Source organism: Mesoplodon mirus, assembly GCF_964341445.2.
Source record: "Mesoplodon mirus genome assembly, chromosome: 5".
NCBI classification, from domain to species: domain Eukaryota; kingdom Metazoa; phylum Chordata; class Mammalia; order Artiodactyla; family Ziphiidae; genus Mesoplodon; species Mesoplodon mirus.
Window position 1 is genome coordinate 124,798,710 of NC_138980.1, and position 15,708 is coordinate 124,814,417.

Consider the following 15,708-nt stretch of genomic DNA (forward strand, 5'->3'; position numbering starts at 1 on the left):
TGTACAAAAATTACATAATTAGCTATCGTCTGGGATTTTAAAAGTCTAGATTACTGAAATATTAGCTGTTACAATTTTAACTTTTATTCTGAAGCTGAGCAAAGTCTTTTGCTATTTTAGGTTTATTTTGGGGAGGACTATCAGCTTTTAAAAATTACCCTATTTTTTCATATTATAAATAAAATAGATGTACATTATAGGAAGATTATAGAAAATACAAATAAGCCTATCTTTTTAATTTAACAATATGTGGTACCCATTTATCTCCTATGAGCAATATGTAAGTACTGTATAATTTTATATTTGTTAATTTCCACTTTGGTCAAGACAGGTTTTATTTCAGGGGAGAGAGCAGGGTGGAGAAAGGAGGGTCCTTGTGCTAGGTTTATGTGTTTATTAGTTTTAAAAAAAATTGCTTAATTGATGTGATTTAGGTTTTCTTTTAAAAATGTTTATTGGTCATTTGCATTTCTTCTTTAATGACTCGTACACATCCCTTCACGTTTTTACTATTAGAATTTGGGTGTTTTCCCCCTATTGATTTAGAAGATGGGCAGGATTGACTTCATTTCTCAATTATTTTCTTCTTTTTATAGTTTTAAAAAAATCTTTTTAATTGTTCATTTTGTCATATAAAAGTTTCATACTTTCTTGTAATTAACTCACAGTCTTTTGGTACACTTACCTCTACATTTTTTTTTCATGTTTTAAAAAGCATTCTCGGGCCTCCCTGGTGGCGCAGTGGTTGAGGGTCCGCCTGCTGATGCAGGGGATGCGGGTTCGTGCCCCGGTCTGGGAGGATCCCATATGCCGCGGAGCGGCTGGGCCCGTGAGCCATGGCCGCTGGGCCTGCGCGTCTGGAGCCTGTGCTCCGCAACGGGGGAGGCCACAACAGTGAGAGGCCCGCATACCGCAAAAAAAAAAAAAAAAAAAAAGCATTCTCTTGTCAACCTAAAGAGGTAAACTGAGATATGCTCAAATTTCCAGAAATTGAGTTTATTTCAGAACAGCAGAGGAATTACAATTCGGGGAATGCATGCAGTACCAAGTTACAGGCAGTTTTGTTGAGGATTTGGGGCAGGTTGTATTTATGGGCAAGGAGTACAGACAAGGAGAGTCCAGCCAGAGTCCAAGCAGTAAGTTCATTGGCTTGAGGATGGGGAGAGATACTTGGTAGATGGTCTTTGGTCAGGAGATAAGACTCAGTCTTCTGATTATCTGGCATTTATGGGAAGTCTTTCTCTCCGTTCTTAAATTCCATTCTTCAGAGGGTGCATGCATAAAATTCTCTATTTCAATCTTTTGGCCACACTGTGAAGCATGTGGGATCTTAATTCCCCAACCAGGGATTGAACCTGTGCCCCTTGCATTGGTAGCAATGTGTCTTAACCACCGGACTGACAGGGAAGTCCCATCTGGTTCCATTTTAGATCGAAATCCTTTCACACTGTACTTCAAATAATCTTCTGTATCTTCTGTTCTTTTTTTTTAATGGTCTCTCCTAAGTATATTAATACATCTGAATTTTTAAAAATTATGGTGTAGGGCTTCCCTGGTGGTGCAGTGGTTGAGAGTCCGCCTGCCGATGCAGGGGACACGGGTTCATGCCCCGGTCTGGGAGGATCCCACATGCCGCGGAGTGGCTGGGGCCGTGAGCCATGGCTGCTGAGCCTGCGCCTCCGGAGCCTGTGCTCCGCAATAGGAGAGGCCACAGCAGTGAGTGCCACCGCAAAAAAAAAAAAAAAAAAAAAAAGAAAGAAAGAAAAAGAAAAATTATGGTGTAATGGAGGAATCTATATGTTATTCCAGTGGCATTTGTTGAATAAGCCATCTTTTTTCCAGCCATTTGAAATGCATCTCCCTCTTTCTCTTTTAATGAAGAAAATAGTTAAGGGCACTTCAGTTCTTTTTTCACCATCTTCCTGTTGATGAAAAATTAACAAAGAAATGGAAAATATATTCTAGTCTTACTGAGAATTACAACCTAGGAACAGCATCTCAGAAAGCTCTGAGAACTGTTCCGTTAGAAGTGTTTTTGAGACAGGATGTACATCATATCAAATGATGTAATACTGACAGTTTACATAGTTCAGTTCTGCAGGTACAAAGTAGTAGGTAACCTGACTCTTCACAAGATCAAGAAGGAAGGTTATCTTTTAAGGAGTTGTCTTGATGCTAGAAGAATGTTGCAGTTTAGGATTGGGCAGGTATTTTTGCCGATGGGGAAAATTTGGTCATGATGCATAATGCAGATGTACAGTACACTGTAGAGGGGAAAGAGGGGGCCAAAAGGCAGAGAAAATTTTTATGTTTAAATTTTTCTTGTCTTGCCATAAAATATGAATTTTATTTCACAGTTTTCTCTTTCTGATCATTAACCTTTTGATGGAAAGCATTAGGTGATCAAATATTTGGTCCCTTGGTGCCAGGGTGGTTGCTCGCCTGCCATTGGTCCATCTTTTCCCTCAATGCTGGGTCCTGATAGCCCGGTTCTCTTTTTTGGGGGAATGGGGGGTGGGGTGGGGAATTATACTAGCAGAATGTTCAGCATGGACTGAGAGCCAATTCTAGCCTGTCCAATAAGACAATTCCCCTCACATGTGCATTATTTTATAGAGCACTGTAGACATGATCCAAAGTTTTAAGTTGTTTAGACATCATTATTTTACTACGAATAGGTGATACACAGCATGAAAGGCAAGAAGCTATCACCTTGTAAGTTTCACAAACTGTAGTTTAAGTTGCCAGTAGAACCAACAACATCATTAACAAAGATTTAAGCCAAGATCCTCCTGAACCAAACCCTTTTCCTAGTATTTCCTCTAAACTGGGAAGAGGATTTTTCATAGTGGAAATTTGACTCTTTGTATGTCATAAGATGAGTTAACAAATACTGTGGCCAAATGGTCATACCATTGGAAACCTGATAGAAATCAGTGTGCTCACGTTACAGATTGACATCACAAATTGACAGGAGCTACCCATCATTGACCTTGAGCCCAAGGGAAACGAATAGCATATCTTCCTAACCAACCTGGGGGAAGCAGAGGTCATAAACTTGTTCCATAAATCCATTGGGTCCTCTTAGGAGCTACCCAGTATTCACCATCTAATGAAAAGGATTGTTTATGACCAGGTTCAGAACAGGGATCATTAATTGGCCAGGTAAGACCTGAAGCTCCTCGATGGGCAAAGCCCAGGCCTTCTACCCCTCAGGTACCTGAGGCCGGGGGTCTACCCTAGTCCTCCCCCAACCCCTTGGCTCTTAGAACAGCCTCACTGGCCCCAGGGCAACATACCAGGCTGGCACTGCCCTCTCCACCACCCCCCAGCTGCCCTCAGCTGTCTTCCCTTCTGCACAGCCCTCTGTGCTGTCCACCCCTCCCTCTGGCAGGTAGCAGGGCAATAGGTGGGGAGGAGCTGCGGACTGTGAGGACCAAGGTGGGGCTCAGGCCCTGTCCTCCCCAGGAGGGGCTCCGTATGCATTCCTTGGTGCTCTCTGAGTGCATCTGATGTCCTGCCCATTTGGAGCAGATGCCTGTGTGCATGTGTTTGCGTGCCTGTCCAATGTATATTGTATCTTAACTTCCATTTTAAAAATTGTTCTGGGGCCTCCCTGGTGGCGCAGTGGTTGAGAGTCCGCCTGCCGATGCAGGGGATACGGGTTCGTGCCCCAGTCTGGGAGGATCCCATATGCCGTGGAGCGGCTGGGCCCGTGAGCCATGGCTGCTGAGCCTGTGTGTCCAGAGCCTGTGCTCCGCAACGGGAGAGACCACAACAGTGAGAGGCCCGCGTACAGCAAAAAAAAAAAAAAAAAAAAAAAAAAAAATTGTTCTGTACAGAGAGATGCAGCAGGGGTTGGGAGGGCAGAGTGGACAGAGGGAAGCCACCCCGCTCCCAGCACTGGGTGTCTGGGGTGGGAGCAAGAAGGCTACAAAGGGTCTGGCCTGGCTCAGGCCCCACCTTGGACTCAGCACGAAAGGGCTTTCAATGAATTAAGTTAAAACTTTTTTACAAAAACACAAAAATCAAAGCTCCAAATGTATTAGAAATAAAATATGAACTTGCAAAAAAAATTAATTGGCCAGGTAATAGCATCTCACTTAGTGATATTGGCAGTGATACTAGCTTGCATGGTGTTAGAGTTTCTTTCTTTTAAAATAAAATTTCTAAGGGCTGTCCAGTTAGAGCCTTGGAGAAGAGAAATCTACCAAGTCAATCTGGGAGTACTGGACATAGGTAATTGGCCACAAACCCAGTAATTAGATTGATTTTTGAAACTTGCAGATGATGGAGCTCAAGCAAAAGTGTGAGGAGAAAAAAAAGTGTGAGCATTGTCAAAGTAATCAGTATACAGACCTAGTCCAGCATCTTGGATCAGCTGTCTTCTTCAGATGTCTTCTCTTGCTGGTCTGGTAGTGCTGTTCTTAGTCAAAGTCAAGTGTCAGAAACAGGAGTTGCAGTTTATTCAGGAGAGGGGGCCTGATATGCAGTTTATTCAGGAGAGGAGGACTCTTCCAATATGGCTATAAAGAGTCCTTTATCTGATACCTGTTCCAGTATGAATAATCTCCTGGTTGCAGGTCATGGCACATCTGATCTTCATCCAAAGTTAGATTACTGTGATAAGCTTCAGAAACAAACTTGGAGTGTCCTTTTAATAACTAAACTTTATAATAATATAACAACAAGGAAACTATCTGGGAAATGAGTCTTAGGCAGTAGTAAATAAAGACCTCATTTAATAAAACTAGAATTTAATATCCACTGAAACATAATCTGTTTCTCTCTAAAATTACCCTAATTTTTACCAAATGTAGCCACATTAAGACTAATTGGTTTACAAAATGTCTGGTTAATTGACAACCTAGGCTTTTTAAATTGTCTGTGCTGGAACTTTTCACAAGGAATCTCAGATTGAACTTTAAAAAAAAAAAATTCTCAGGGCCAGGAAAGCCACACTAAAGACATGTCATAGATTCCACCTGTGACAGCTATAGATTTGGGTGCTAGGTTTGGGTGAATTTCTCTCTTCTCAAAGTCTCCTGAATACCTTGAGATTCCTGTACCTGTTAGGAGGTGACCTTCCTTATTACCTGAGAAAGTTGCTAGGAACCTAAGAGTTTACAGATTCTGAAGGGATCAGGTAGAGAGAAAAGATAAATGTTTCAATTCTACATACAGAGTTGTGATTTAAAGATTTCTTTATATCTGGAAAACAGATTAAAAACAAATAATATTTCAGACAAAAAACAAAAATTATATAACCATACTCGTAATTTCAGTCAGTCTTATGTGACTAATCCTTGATCTTAATCTTCAGTTAATGGTTTTATGAAGCCATCAGGTTTTCCATCAGAAGTCTTTAATTTCTTACCCAGTTCAGGATATGATCTGAAAGTTATCAGAAACCTATACTTGTCCAAAAGTCCTTTCTGTGAATCTTCTTCAAGATGAAGCATTTTTGCAAAAACTTCAGAGTAAAATAATAACTGTCCATAAATGATAAAAGATTCAAAAAGTCAAGGTTAAAGACCTGATTACAATGCCAATTGACAAATAAACTTCGTTACTGTTGTGACATACAACAATTTAAGATAATTACTAGAACTATGACTGATAACATTTTACCAGGACATACCAGATTTTTAGGAGTTCTATATAATTTCTAGAATTTCTATATTAATAATATTTACCCATATGATATAACCTGAGAAGTTTTATCACCACTCAAATTTGACAATGCTTCCCATGTAATTTAACATACCAAATAAGACTAATTAGTTTAATATTCCTCTCTCTGAGATGGAGAGAAAACAAATATTTTGAGGCATACCAGGGACCCTTTGGAAAACCTCAGAATTAACTAGAGATCCAGTGAACTTCATTCAGAATTTGATCTTTGGGACATTTGTCAAAAATATCAAAAAGTTTCAAAATACCTAGTTAAATAGGATTATAGGTCACTGTGAAACAATACCCATTCATTTAAGCAAAGTGACAATAAAAGATCTCAAAGGTAATAAATCACTTAAAGGCAAAGAAAGTCACACAATCTCTTACCAAAAGCAGCTCAATATTTTCAGAAAACTTTGTGCTCTTAGAGAGAAAACTAAATTCAGGTTTTATACACTTTACCTTTAAAAATCATTTTCTTGGGCTTCCCTGGTGGCGCACCGGTTGGGAGTCTGCCTGCCGATGCAGGGGATGCGGGTTCGTGCCCCAGTCCGGGAGGAGCCCATGTGCCGCAGAGTGGCTGGGCCCGTGAGCCATGGCCGCTGGGCCTGCGCGTCTGGAGCCTGTGCTCCGCGATGGGAGAGGCCGCAGCAGTGGGAGGCCTGCGTACCACCAAAAAAAAAAAATCATTTTCTTAACTAAACTCAATCTTAGCCAATCCTGACCACATACAAAACTCTTTTCTCAGTGTTGCTTTTCCTTGACCCTTTTACAACTTTCTGTATCCATATTATTTTGTCCCTTATTTTCTTTTCCATTCAGAAACAACCAGCTCTAAGACAAAACTACCCTTTTTTTCCTTTAACAAAATGCATTTCCATTCCTTATATCCTCTTTTAGTGAAAACATACTTCCCATTTTCCTTGGATACTGAAATGTTTCCCTTATTATTTCAGTAGCTTTAGTTACACATATTATAATTCTTAACCTTAAAACATAGTTTCTAGCAAAAACTAAATAAGCAATTATGAACTGCCTTTTCCGTTAGTATTCTTCAGATTGGCAAGCTTATAAATACTATTTATGGTTCTAGAAAACATTCTCTTTCTTACAAAAAGTCTTAATGTGACATCAAACATATTAATAGTCCTAACTAACCTTAGTTTCTTTGAAAAAGGAAACCTATGCTCAGTAATTAATGTCCCAGTATCTTAGCTGGAAATGACCTGGGTATTTGATGGATTCCCATTATTTAAGTTAATTTAGCACAACTCTAAAGTTTCAAGTTACCAAAATCTGGAAAGAGTATTTTAGATAGACATCCCCAAGACACAGTTATTCCTAAAGAGTTAAAAGTTTCATCATATTGTTATTTTTTCTTGCTGAACAACTTTCTAACAAGAATAATAAGGTTTTATTTGACTTCTAGTATACCTAGGTACAATAAAAGTATTATACTTAATGTTAATGACTCTAAAGACATGTCTGTATTAATTAAACCAACAAGCTTAAGCTAAGTTTAATACCAGATATTAATTCAGTACTGAATATTTCCTAGATCACATAAGCCTGAAGTTCATTCTGGCCAGATTCTTTTGTATTTCTGAATATTTATATAAGTGCTTAATTTCCTTTAAGCCAGTTAAACAGAGTTCTTTCACAAATTAATTTTTGCAGTACCACACATCTACAACACACCTGTGTAGATACAAAGAAACACACAAACAGACACAGAGACCTCATAGTGCCCATTCCAAAATTTCAGCCAGGAATCAGGTGTAACAATATAAAACCCTCAGTTATAAAAGAGGTTGAATTCAAATTGAGTTTCTGGCAGATGGAACAAATCAAGATCACCTATCTAGATTGCTAAAACCTTTTTACTAGTCTTTATGAGAAGACACTTAAGATTTCTATTTGTCATTAACAAGTCAAGTACCAAGTTATCTACCCTCCCTCAAGGCCAGAAAACAAATTTTTTTTCTCTGTTTACAAGCCTCTTAAGATAAATAAGGGGACATTTTGGGAGTGGTAAAAAGATTGGTGGGCTTTGGATTATTTCTGGAGCCATACCTCTGGTCCTATAAAGACTAGATTTGTAAAATAAGGATAGTTTTTTTGTTTATTCTTGTTTTTTCCTCAAAGAATTGGGTGGCCACCTCAGTGATTTCAAAGGACTGACATACCCCTTCACCTATGTTGGAATGTCTTACTTTCCCTCATTTAGCTTAGGGAAGAAGCAGCACCACCCTGCTCCAAAAAAAATTACTATCAGGTTCCAATTACCAGCTATGATCAGTTTAGTCAAACCATTGGCTTCCCACCTCCCAACTTGATAATTAATTAATTTATTACTTTAATTTTAATTATTTAGTTAGTTAGTTAGTTGGTTGCACCGGGTCTTAGTTGTGGCAGGCGGGCTTCTTAGTTGTGGCAGGTGGGCTCCTTAGTTGCAGCTCGAGGGCTCCTTAGTTGCAGCTTGAGGGCTTCTTAGTTGCGGCTCACCGGCTCCTTTAGTTGTGGCATGCAAACTCTTAGTTGCAGCATGCATGTGGGATCTAGTTCCCTGACCGGGGATTGAACCTGGGCCCCCTGCATTGGGAGTGTGGAGTCTTAACCATGGTGCCACCAGGGAAGTCCTGGTAATCTGTTTATAAACACTTTTAAGGATTCTCCCTGGGTTTAAGAAATTATTTAACTGTGGCCCTCAGTTTGGCCTTTGATCTGAAGAGGCTTGCCTACAAGCCTCATGTAGTCCCATTCCTAAAGGTAACCATTTAATAGGGTCTTCTGGGTAGAAAGGCAATTCAGACAGATTATTAGTAGATGGGAACAGTAGTTAAAGTTTTAGGTACCTTTTATATCATTAATCTTTTATTAGCTTTCTACAAGAAATCTTTCAATGTGGCTATTTTGAAATTTTGAAGCCTTTTGGGGCTTCTGTATACCAGTTAAAATAGGTACAATATTTAAGATGAGAGCTCTCTAAAATTTTAACAATTTAGTAGACTTTCCCATTCAAAGGATCTAAGAAGCTAGCCTGACAAATATTTTCCCCTGCTAATATAATTTTAGAAAAGAGAAAAACTCTTACTGCTGTTGAAAAAAATCAGTTTGGGAGTGCCAGAAGAACCTATCTCACCATTTCAGGGCCCAGCATCCTTTAGTTCTGATTAAGAACTTGCAAGCATACATAAACCCAGCTGGTATTCCCATAGGTGACTGTCCATCTGGGAGCTGTTTGGCCTTTGAGGCACAATTTCCCATTATTTTGTAGCCTAATTCAGATATGGGATATGAGATATGATCTGTACAAGTTTCTGAGGACAGTGTGGTAGATCAAATATGTACTGCTTCTGAATCTAGCCCCAAGGAGTTAACCTTGGGTTGGTTTGACTCTTGTACATGGCTCAGTTTCTCCCTGTGACAGTCTAAAACCACCATGGGTGCTGAGAGCACTAGGTTATCAGCCTCTGTTGTGCCTAATCGGATGAGCAGTATTTACCTAGTGGTTGTAGTGGATCTCTCTTATTCTTCAGAGCTGAATAATTCAGTCTCTCATTTCACTAGCAAAAGCTTTGTTCAGAATATATATCAACTCATTTTTTTCAGTGTAAGCCAAATTTAACAAAAACCCAGCCACCTATGATTCCCTGGGCCCCTTGTCCCGATCCCCGAAGTCCTGCCCAAGAACTGCACCAGTGCTCCTTAAGACTCCAAGCCTTAAGTGAAACAGCTCAAATAAAATTTCAGGGTCGTTACTCAAACAATGAGATCCAGATATTAGGAGAGCTCACCAGAACACCTGAGGAGTACTGAGAAGCTGGTGGGGCTCAATGGACCCATGCTTGGTACTGAGCACCAGTTCCGGGTAGACTCCAGGTGTTCACTAGTGGGTATCTCTGATATCCTGCCAGCTAAACCATGCATGTCAACAAAAATTAATCAGTCAATCTGAGAAAGAAATGGAAATTTTATTTGAGCCAAATTGAGGAGAACTGTTCTGCCCATTAATTAGAAGTCAAAGCATAGTAATATAAGTTTTTTGAGACAGAGGACGGTACATCAAATGACGTAATATTGACAGTTTACACAATCCAGTTTTACAGTGACAAGGTTGTAAGTCATGTGACCCCTTCCTTACAAGATCAAGAAAGAAGGTTATCTTTTAAGGAGTTGTCTTGTTGATGCTAGGAAAATGTTGCACCTTAGGATTGGGCTGGTATTCTTGGGGAAGATTTGGTCAGGATGCATAATACAGATATACAGTACAGAGTAGAGGGGAAAGAGGAGGCCAAAGGGCAGAGAAAAATTTTTTACATTTAAATTTTTCTTGTCTTGCCATAAAGTATGAATTTTATTTCAAATCCCTGTAATATCAAGTTATGTAATTCTTACGTAAACTAGGGCCTGTTTTTACACTTTTTTCCCCTTGGAGTTTTAAACCATCTATATTTACTTGTGTTCATACTACATTTGCATGGATTTTAGACACTAATTCAAAATATGACTTTGTTTTGGTCCTTATCAAATGTTCATGATGTTCTAGTTATTGAACAAAGTTTAAATGTTTCTGTCATCTGTGGCCTCAGAAATTATAATCTTAAATACATGCCTTAAGATTTTACTAATGTGAGACACTGCTAGACATGGGTGATATTGCAAGGAACAAGGTAAACAAGGGTCCTGCCTGAGGGCCTTAGCTGCGTACATAATGGGAACACAGAGTAGTTAACAGGCAATTAGAATAATGTATGTTATGGAACACTTTAACACGGTGAACACAGATATTGAGTCAGGGATGGCTTCCAGATGCCACAACGTCTGAGCTAAAACCTTAAGAATGAGTCAGCTGAGTATTTGTTAACCAGGTGAATAGCCTGTAAAGTGTTTGCTTATAGGGGCTGAGAAGAAAGAAGACATTTGGAGACCAGAAGAAAAAGAGCATTTTGCCGCATGGCAATGCAAAGCACTTATCTGTGGAGGGTAGAGGCAATCAAAAGTGGGGAGTGGCAAGACTGGCTAGAACCAGTATCCTCAGGCAATGGGTTTAAGTCATTCTTACTTCCTGCAGTGAGGAGAGTGGACTGAAGTTGACTGTTGTGACTGAGGGCTTGGAGACTTTTTCAGTATTACAGGTGAGAATTGCCAACATGGACAAATCAGATATTTGGAAGGTAGAATTGAAGGGTGTGGTGAATGAGGGGAAAAGGAGGGATTCAAGAACAGGCCCAGGTTTCTGCCTTAGATAGATTGGTATGGAGATGAGGGAAGAACAGGTTTTAGACATGGTGCATCTGAGTTGAAGCATTCACTTGAACACTCCATCTTATATATTATTAGATGTAAAGATCTAACACTTAGGAGAGAGGTGGACAGGCTATGAATTTGGGAATCATCAGAAGATGACTGAAGTCACAGAAATGAGTAAGAATGCTGTGGGGAGAGCAAGTGTGGAACCCTGAGGAGCACTCACGTTTAAGGGGTAGACAGAGGCGGAGCCTGCCCTGGAACCCAAAGAACAGTGCTTACTTAGGAGCTGGGAAATTAAGACTCCCAGGGGAAAGATGGCTCCAAAGAGAGTCATTAACATAAAAAATGCTGCTAATAATTACGGCAAGTAGATAAAGACTATGAAGTGTCCCATAGATTCAGCAATAAATAGCTCTTTTCTTTGGTAAGCGTGATGAGATAAAAGTGTCTAAGTTTTTTAATAAAGGAAAATTTATTCCAATTACTTTAGTTCTCCGTCACATTTTTAACGCTGTAGTTCCCAGTTGGTAAACTCCTGAGACTCTGATGTAATTGAATAGATTGAATGAGTATTACAATTTTTTAAAGTGTAGATGTGGTTATGATCAATAGAATTTTTAAATCATTAGAAAATACATTTGAGTTCAGAACAGATTTGGGGTATTTTATATTTTTCTCATATCAACAGAGACCAAAGTGATACTGCTTTCATTTAAGTGTCTGAAATGTTTTGGCTTTATAAAGGGAGTCCTGCAGGACTCTTTCATGATCCAGCTGGTCGTTAGATGGTTATGTCAGGGAGGAATAAATTTTCCTCTGCCCTTCTGTGTTCTTCTGGCTCGTCTAAGAATTAAATTGACATGAGGCAGATTAACAGAAAATCAAAGTTTAATAATATGTATATGTGGGAGAGATCCAGGAAAACTGAGTAACTCAATAAAATGACTGAAACCCTCACCTTAAATACCATCTTCAGCTAAAGACAAAAGAAGATGTGGGAGTAGTGGTTTGGAACTTAAAAGAGCTGTAAGACAATTCACAGGAAGATGAGAATGCAAATGTTTGGTAAACAAATGTTTGCTGGGCCATGAAGAAACAGTGGGACACAGAGTAGGCTCTGGTCTCTAGACCCTGCTGAGTTTCCCCTATAACACCTAGCCAATATTCTTTGCAGATATCTCTACTGATAGCTCTATTCCAGGAACAGAACCTCTATCTAAAATTTTTTTAGGCAGTGAGAGGGGAAGGTCAGAGTTTCTTCCTGAGTCTTTTGGGCCTTAATTGTTTTTAGCTCAAAATAATCCACGTGCCAAAGAGACATTTTGGGGTGGTACGTTTTGCTCCTCTGCAGTTATATTCACTTAATGGTAATTCATCAAGATGTGCACTGTTCTGTATGTGTGTTGTAGTTAAATTAAAATTTGGGGGGTTGTGGTTTGAAGTGACTTTTGAGGGATCCCTATAACTCTACAAGAACTACTACATTGAATCAAGATTTCTGATATGCCTGGGCGAAATGACAGGAGCATTACAGCATAGTTCCTCCCTCTCTTCTTGTGTGGCCCCAGGTTGTGGCGGCGCAGGGATGATGTTGCTTCATACTTTTTAATGGAGTAGTGACAACTTGGGATTTATTCCAGACAGACCCACAGTTAGTTGTTCACGTGTCTTATTTTGTATATTTAAAAATTGGGGGAACTTAAACCCAAGCCTGCCTTTTCAGCCTTCAGTTTGATCTCAGGTGGCCTCGACTTGCAGAGGCTTGAAGCAGGGTTTCGGTTCCCGGCCAGAGATTGAGGTCAGGTTACGGTGGTGAGAGCACCAAATCCTAGCCACTAGACCAGTGGTCAGTGACAAGGCCCTGGCCCTTCAGCTTTGCAGAAAAGAATTCCCACAAAGACGGAAAGTAGTGAAACAAGTAAAGTGTTTATTAGGAGGAAGAAAAGAGTACAGTACGTGTGGATAGACACACGGGCAGACTCGGAGAGTCACGCCCTCGTGGTAGTTTGAATCACTTATATGGGGTGTTTCTTCCCGGTTTCCTTTGGCCAATCATTTTGATTTGCCTGGTTCAGAGTCCGTATTTGGTATATCTCAGGGTCCTCCCACGTGTGCACGCACATCTCTTAACCGAGATGGATTCTACTGAAGAGGCCTACGGGTAGTTAGCATCACTTACTATGGGGTGGCGCCCCCTCCCTTTTTTGACCTCCAAGGAGCCTTTCTGTGCATGTGTAGTTGGGGAGGTCTCCTGACTTCAAGAATGAGAAATATGTGTTCTCTTATCTTCTATCTGGGCAGGGCCCAGCCGCCTCCTCCTATTTTCATCATAGAGTATCCACAGAGAACAACTCCAGCTGTTTGCCCCAGGGGCCCATCTGTCTCCTGCCTCAAGTTTAATAGTAATATGAAGCTGCTTTAGAGAGTGATATTTCCCCCTCTGCCCCTCTTGAGTTCTTGTGGCTGGACTAATAATAAAATTGACACAAGATAGATTAACAGGAGAAAAACAAATTTTAATTCATGTGTGTGTGGGTCCTACAGAAATGGGACCAAAGCAGTGACCAAAGCAGGCAGCTTTTATACTCTTTCAACAAAGAAACAACAAAGTTGTGAGGGCAAAGAAACTTAGGTTTGGGGTGCCCAATTAGTGAAGAATCTAAACAGAGTTTGGACTTGGAGTAGTAAATTTAAAATGTAACAAGATTTGTTTATATAGGTTTCCCGCTTCTCACACCAGATTCCCTGTCGTTGGCAATAATGGTGTCCTACCTCCAGATGCAGGGAATACACATTTCACATGAGATTTGTTTCCTGCTTTCAGGGAGATGGGAGTGTCAGAGTGTCCCTCTTGCACTGGCCATTTCTTAAGTAACCTTAATTCAAAATAATCAATATGCCACTGAGGCACATTTTGGGGTAGCCTACTCTGGGCCCCAACAAAGCTATTGTTCCACTTATAGTCCACTTAAATTTGTTTTATCACAGCAAGATACACACATAGCTTGCTTGTTTCCATTTTGCTATTATTCTTTATATTTTTATCTTCTGATACAGCTGAGGTTCTACTTGCATTAGAACTACTTGGAGGACTTATTAAACACGCATATTCCTGGCTCCACCCAAGACCTACTGAAAAGTAATTTCTGTGAATGGGGAGCCTGGGAATTTTCATTTTAACAGGTTCCCCAGGCAGTTCCCCAAGTGATTGAGAACCACTGCTCTACCATTCTAAGCAGGCTTTCAAGCATCAGTTCAACTTTTTTTTCTCTATGATATTATTGTCTTTGCTTAGGAAGGTTCCCCTCAGAAGCCCTATCTGTACTTCTCATTGGCTATAGATCTACAACTTTGTACTTAAAACCTTCCTGCAATTTTATATAGTTTCTGTGGCAAGTCCTCAAGTCACAGGTACTCAACTCTGCCACTGTACCATGAAAACAGGTATAAACAATACATGAATGAACATGATTATATTCCAATAAAGCTTTATTTTAAATTCATATAATTCCCACATGTGATGAATTTTTTTTTCCTTTTTCCTTTTTTTTTTTTTTGGCCATGCCACTCAGCTTGTGGGATCTTAGTTCCCTGACCAGGGTTTGAACCCGGGCCCTCAGCAGTGAAAGCACAGAGTCCTAACCACTGGACCGCCAGGGAATTCCCCATGAAATGTTGTTATTGTTTCCCCGCCATTTAAAAATGAAATTCTGAGCTTAAAGGCCATTCTGAAAGTAGGCAGTAGACTAGAATTGACCCACGGGCCATAGTTCACCAACCCCCTGCTGTAGATTATTGCCCTAACACAGTGTTGGTCAATATACAGTAAGTATTTGAGTACTGAGTGAGTGAATTAATTGTAACACTCTGTGCACTGATTTTGCACAGAGCATATATTGTTCATCTTTGTGATAATATTACCTAGTGTACTAACTGGTTCAGAAATGTTTGTCAGCTCACTTTTCAACTTTCTCCTAGAGTTAATGCCAGGGTTATCAGTGTTTTCTATTTTCTTGAATCAACAGCTTTTTTTTTTTCCTGTATGTCTGAATAGGAAGGCCCAAACAGTTTGATTAATGAGGAAGAGTTCTTTGATGCTGTTGAAGCTGCTCTTGACAGACAAGATAAAATAGAAGAACAGGTATGTATATTATTAAAAATTATTAAAAATCCTTGATGTATGTTATTCATATAAATAGAATTTGAAATCATGATCCTAATAACCTAAAAATGAACTCTCGTCTACAGTGAGTCACAAATGTAGAAGAATCTTTATAAGTCACTTTATTGACCAATTTCCAAGCAATAGAAAGAAGACTAATGATTGTTTAAAGCAAGCATGCATAATTAACATGAAATTAAATGGAAATATTCTGCCTGTTCCCCTTGAAGTATCCAACCTTATTATCATTCTATTAATACAAAGTATATATTTGCTCTGAGTAAAACAGTCTCTTTGAATTTCTCTTCACTACCAAGTGCCATATGAATTCAAAAGGAAGATGACCAAGAATTTATTTTTCTTCTATGTTAGTACCATTCAGTTTTTATTATTAACTCATTTATTGCCTTCACTACCTTCACCTTAATTACTTCCTCACTTTTAACTTTGCTCAGTGTTTTTTCATCATTAAATTCACAGCAGTTATACCCAGCTCCTTCTGTGGAAATTGAAGGAAGGCATTTCTAAAATCCTTTAACTCTAGTTTCAAGATTAATTTGATCCTTTACCTTTAGTTCTGCAACAATGCAGTTACCATATATTACCACTAGATGGTA

The 15,708-nt window shown here is 39.5% G+C and overlaps 1 protein-coding gene across 3 annotated transcripts in view; it reads left to right on the forward strand.

Moving 5' to 3' along the window:
- The window catches only part of CERT1 (ceramide transporter 1), a 130,085-nt gene that overhangs the window by 86,191 nt on the left and 28,186 nt on the right, over positions 1-15,708 (forward strand). For all 3 annotated transcript variants that reach the window (XM_082624132.1, XM_082624131.1, XM_082624130.1), the window contains one exon: positions 14,984-15,070. In XM_082624132.1, coding sequence (XP_082480258.1) covers positions 14,984-15,070 — 87 coding nt within the window. The remainder of the gene's footprint in view (positions 1-14,983; positions 15,071-15,708) is intronic.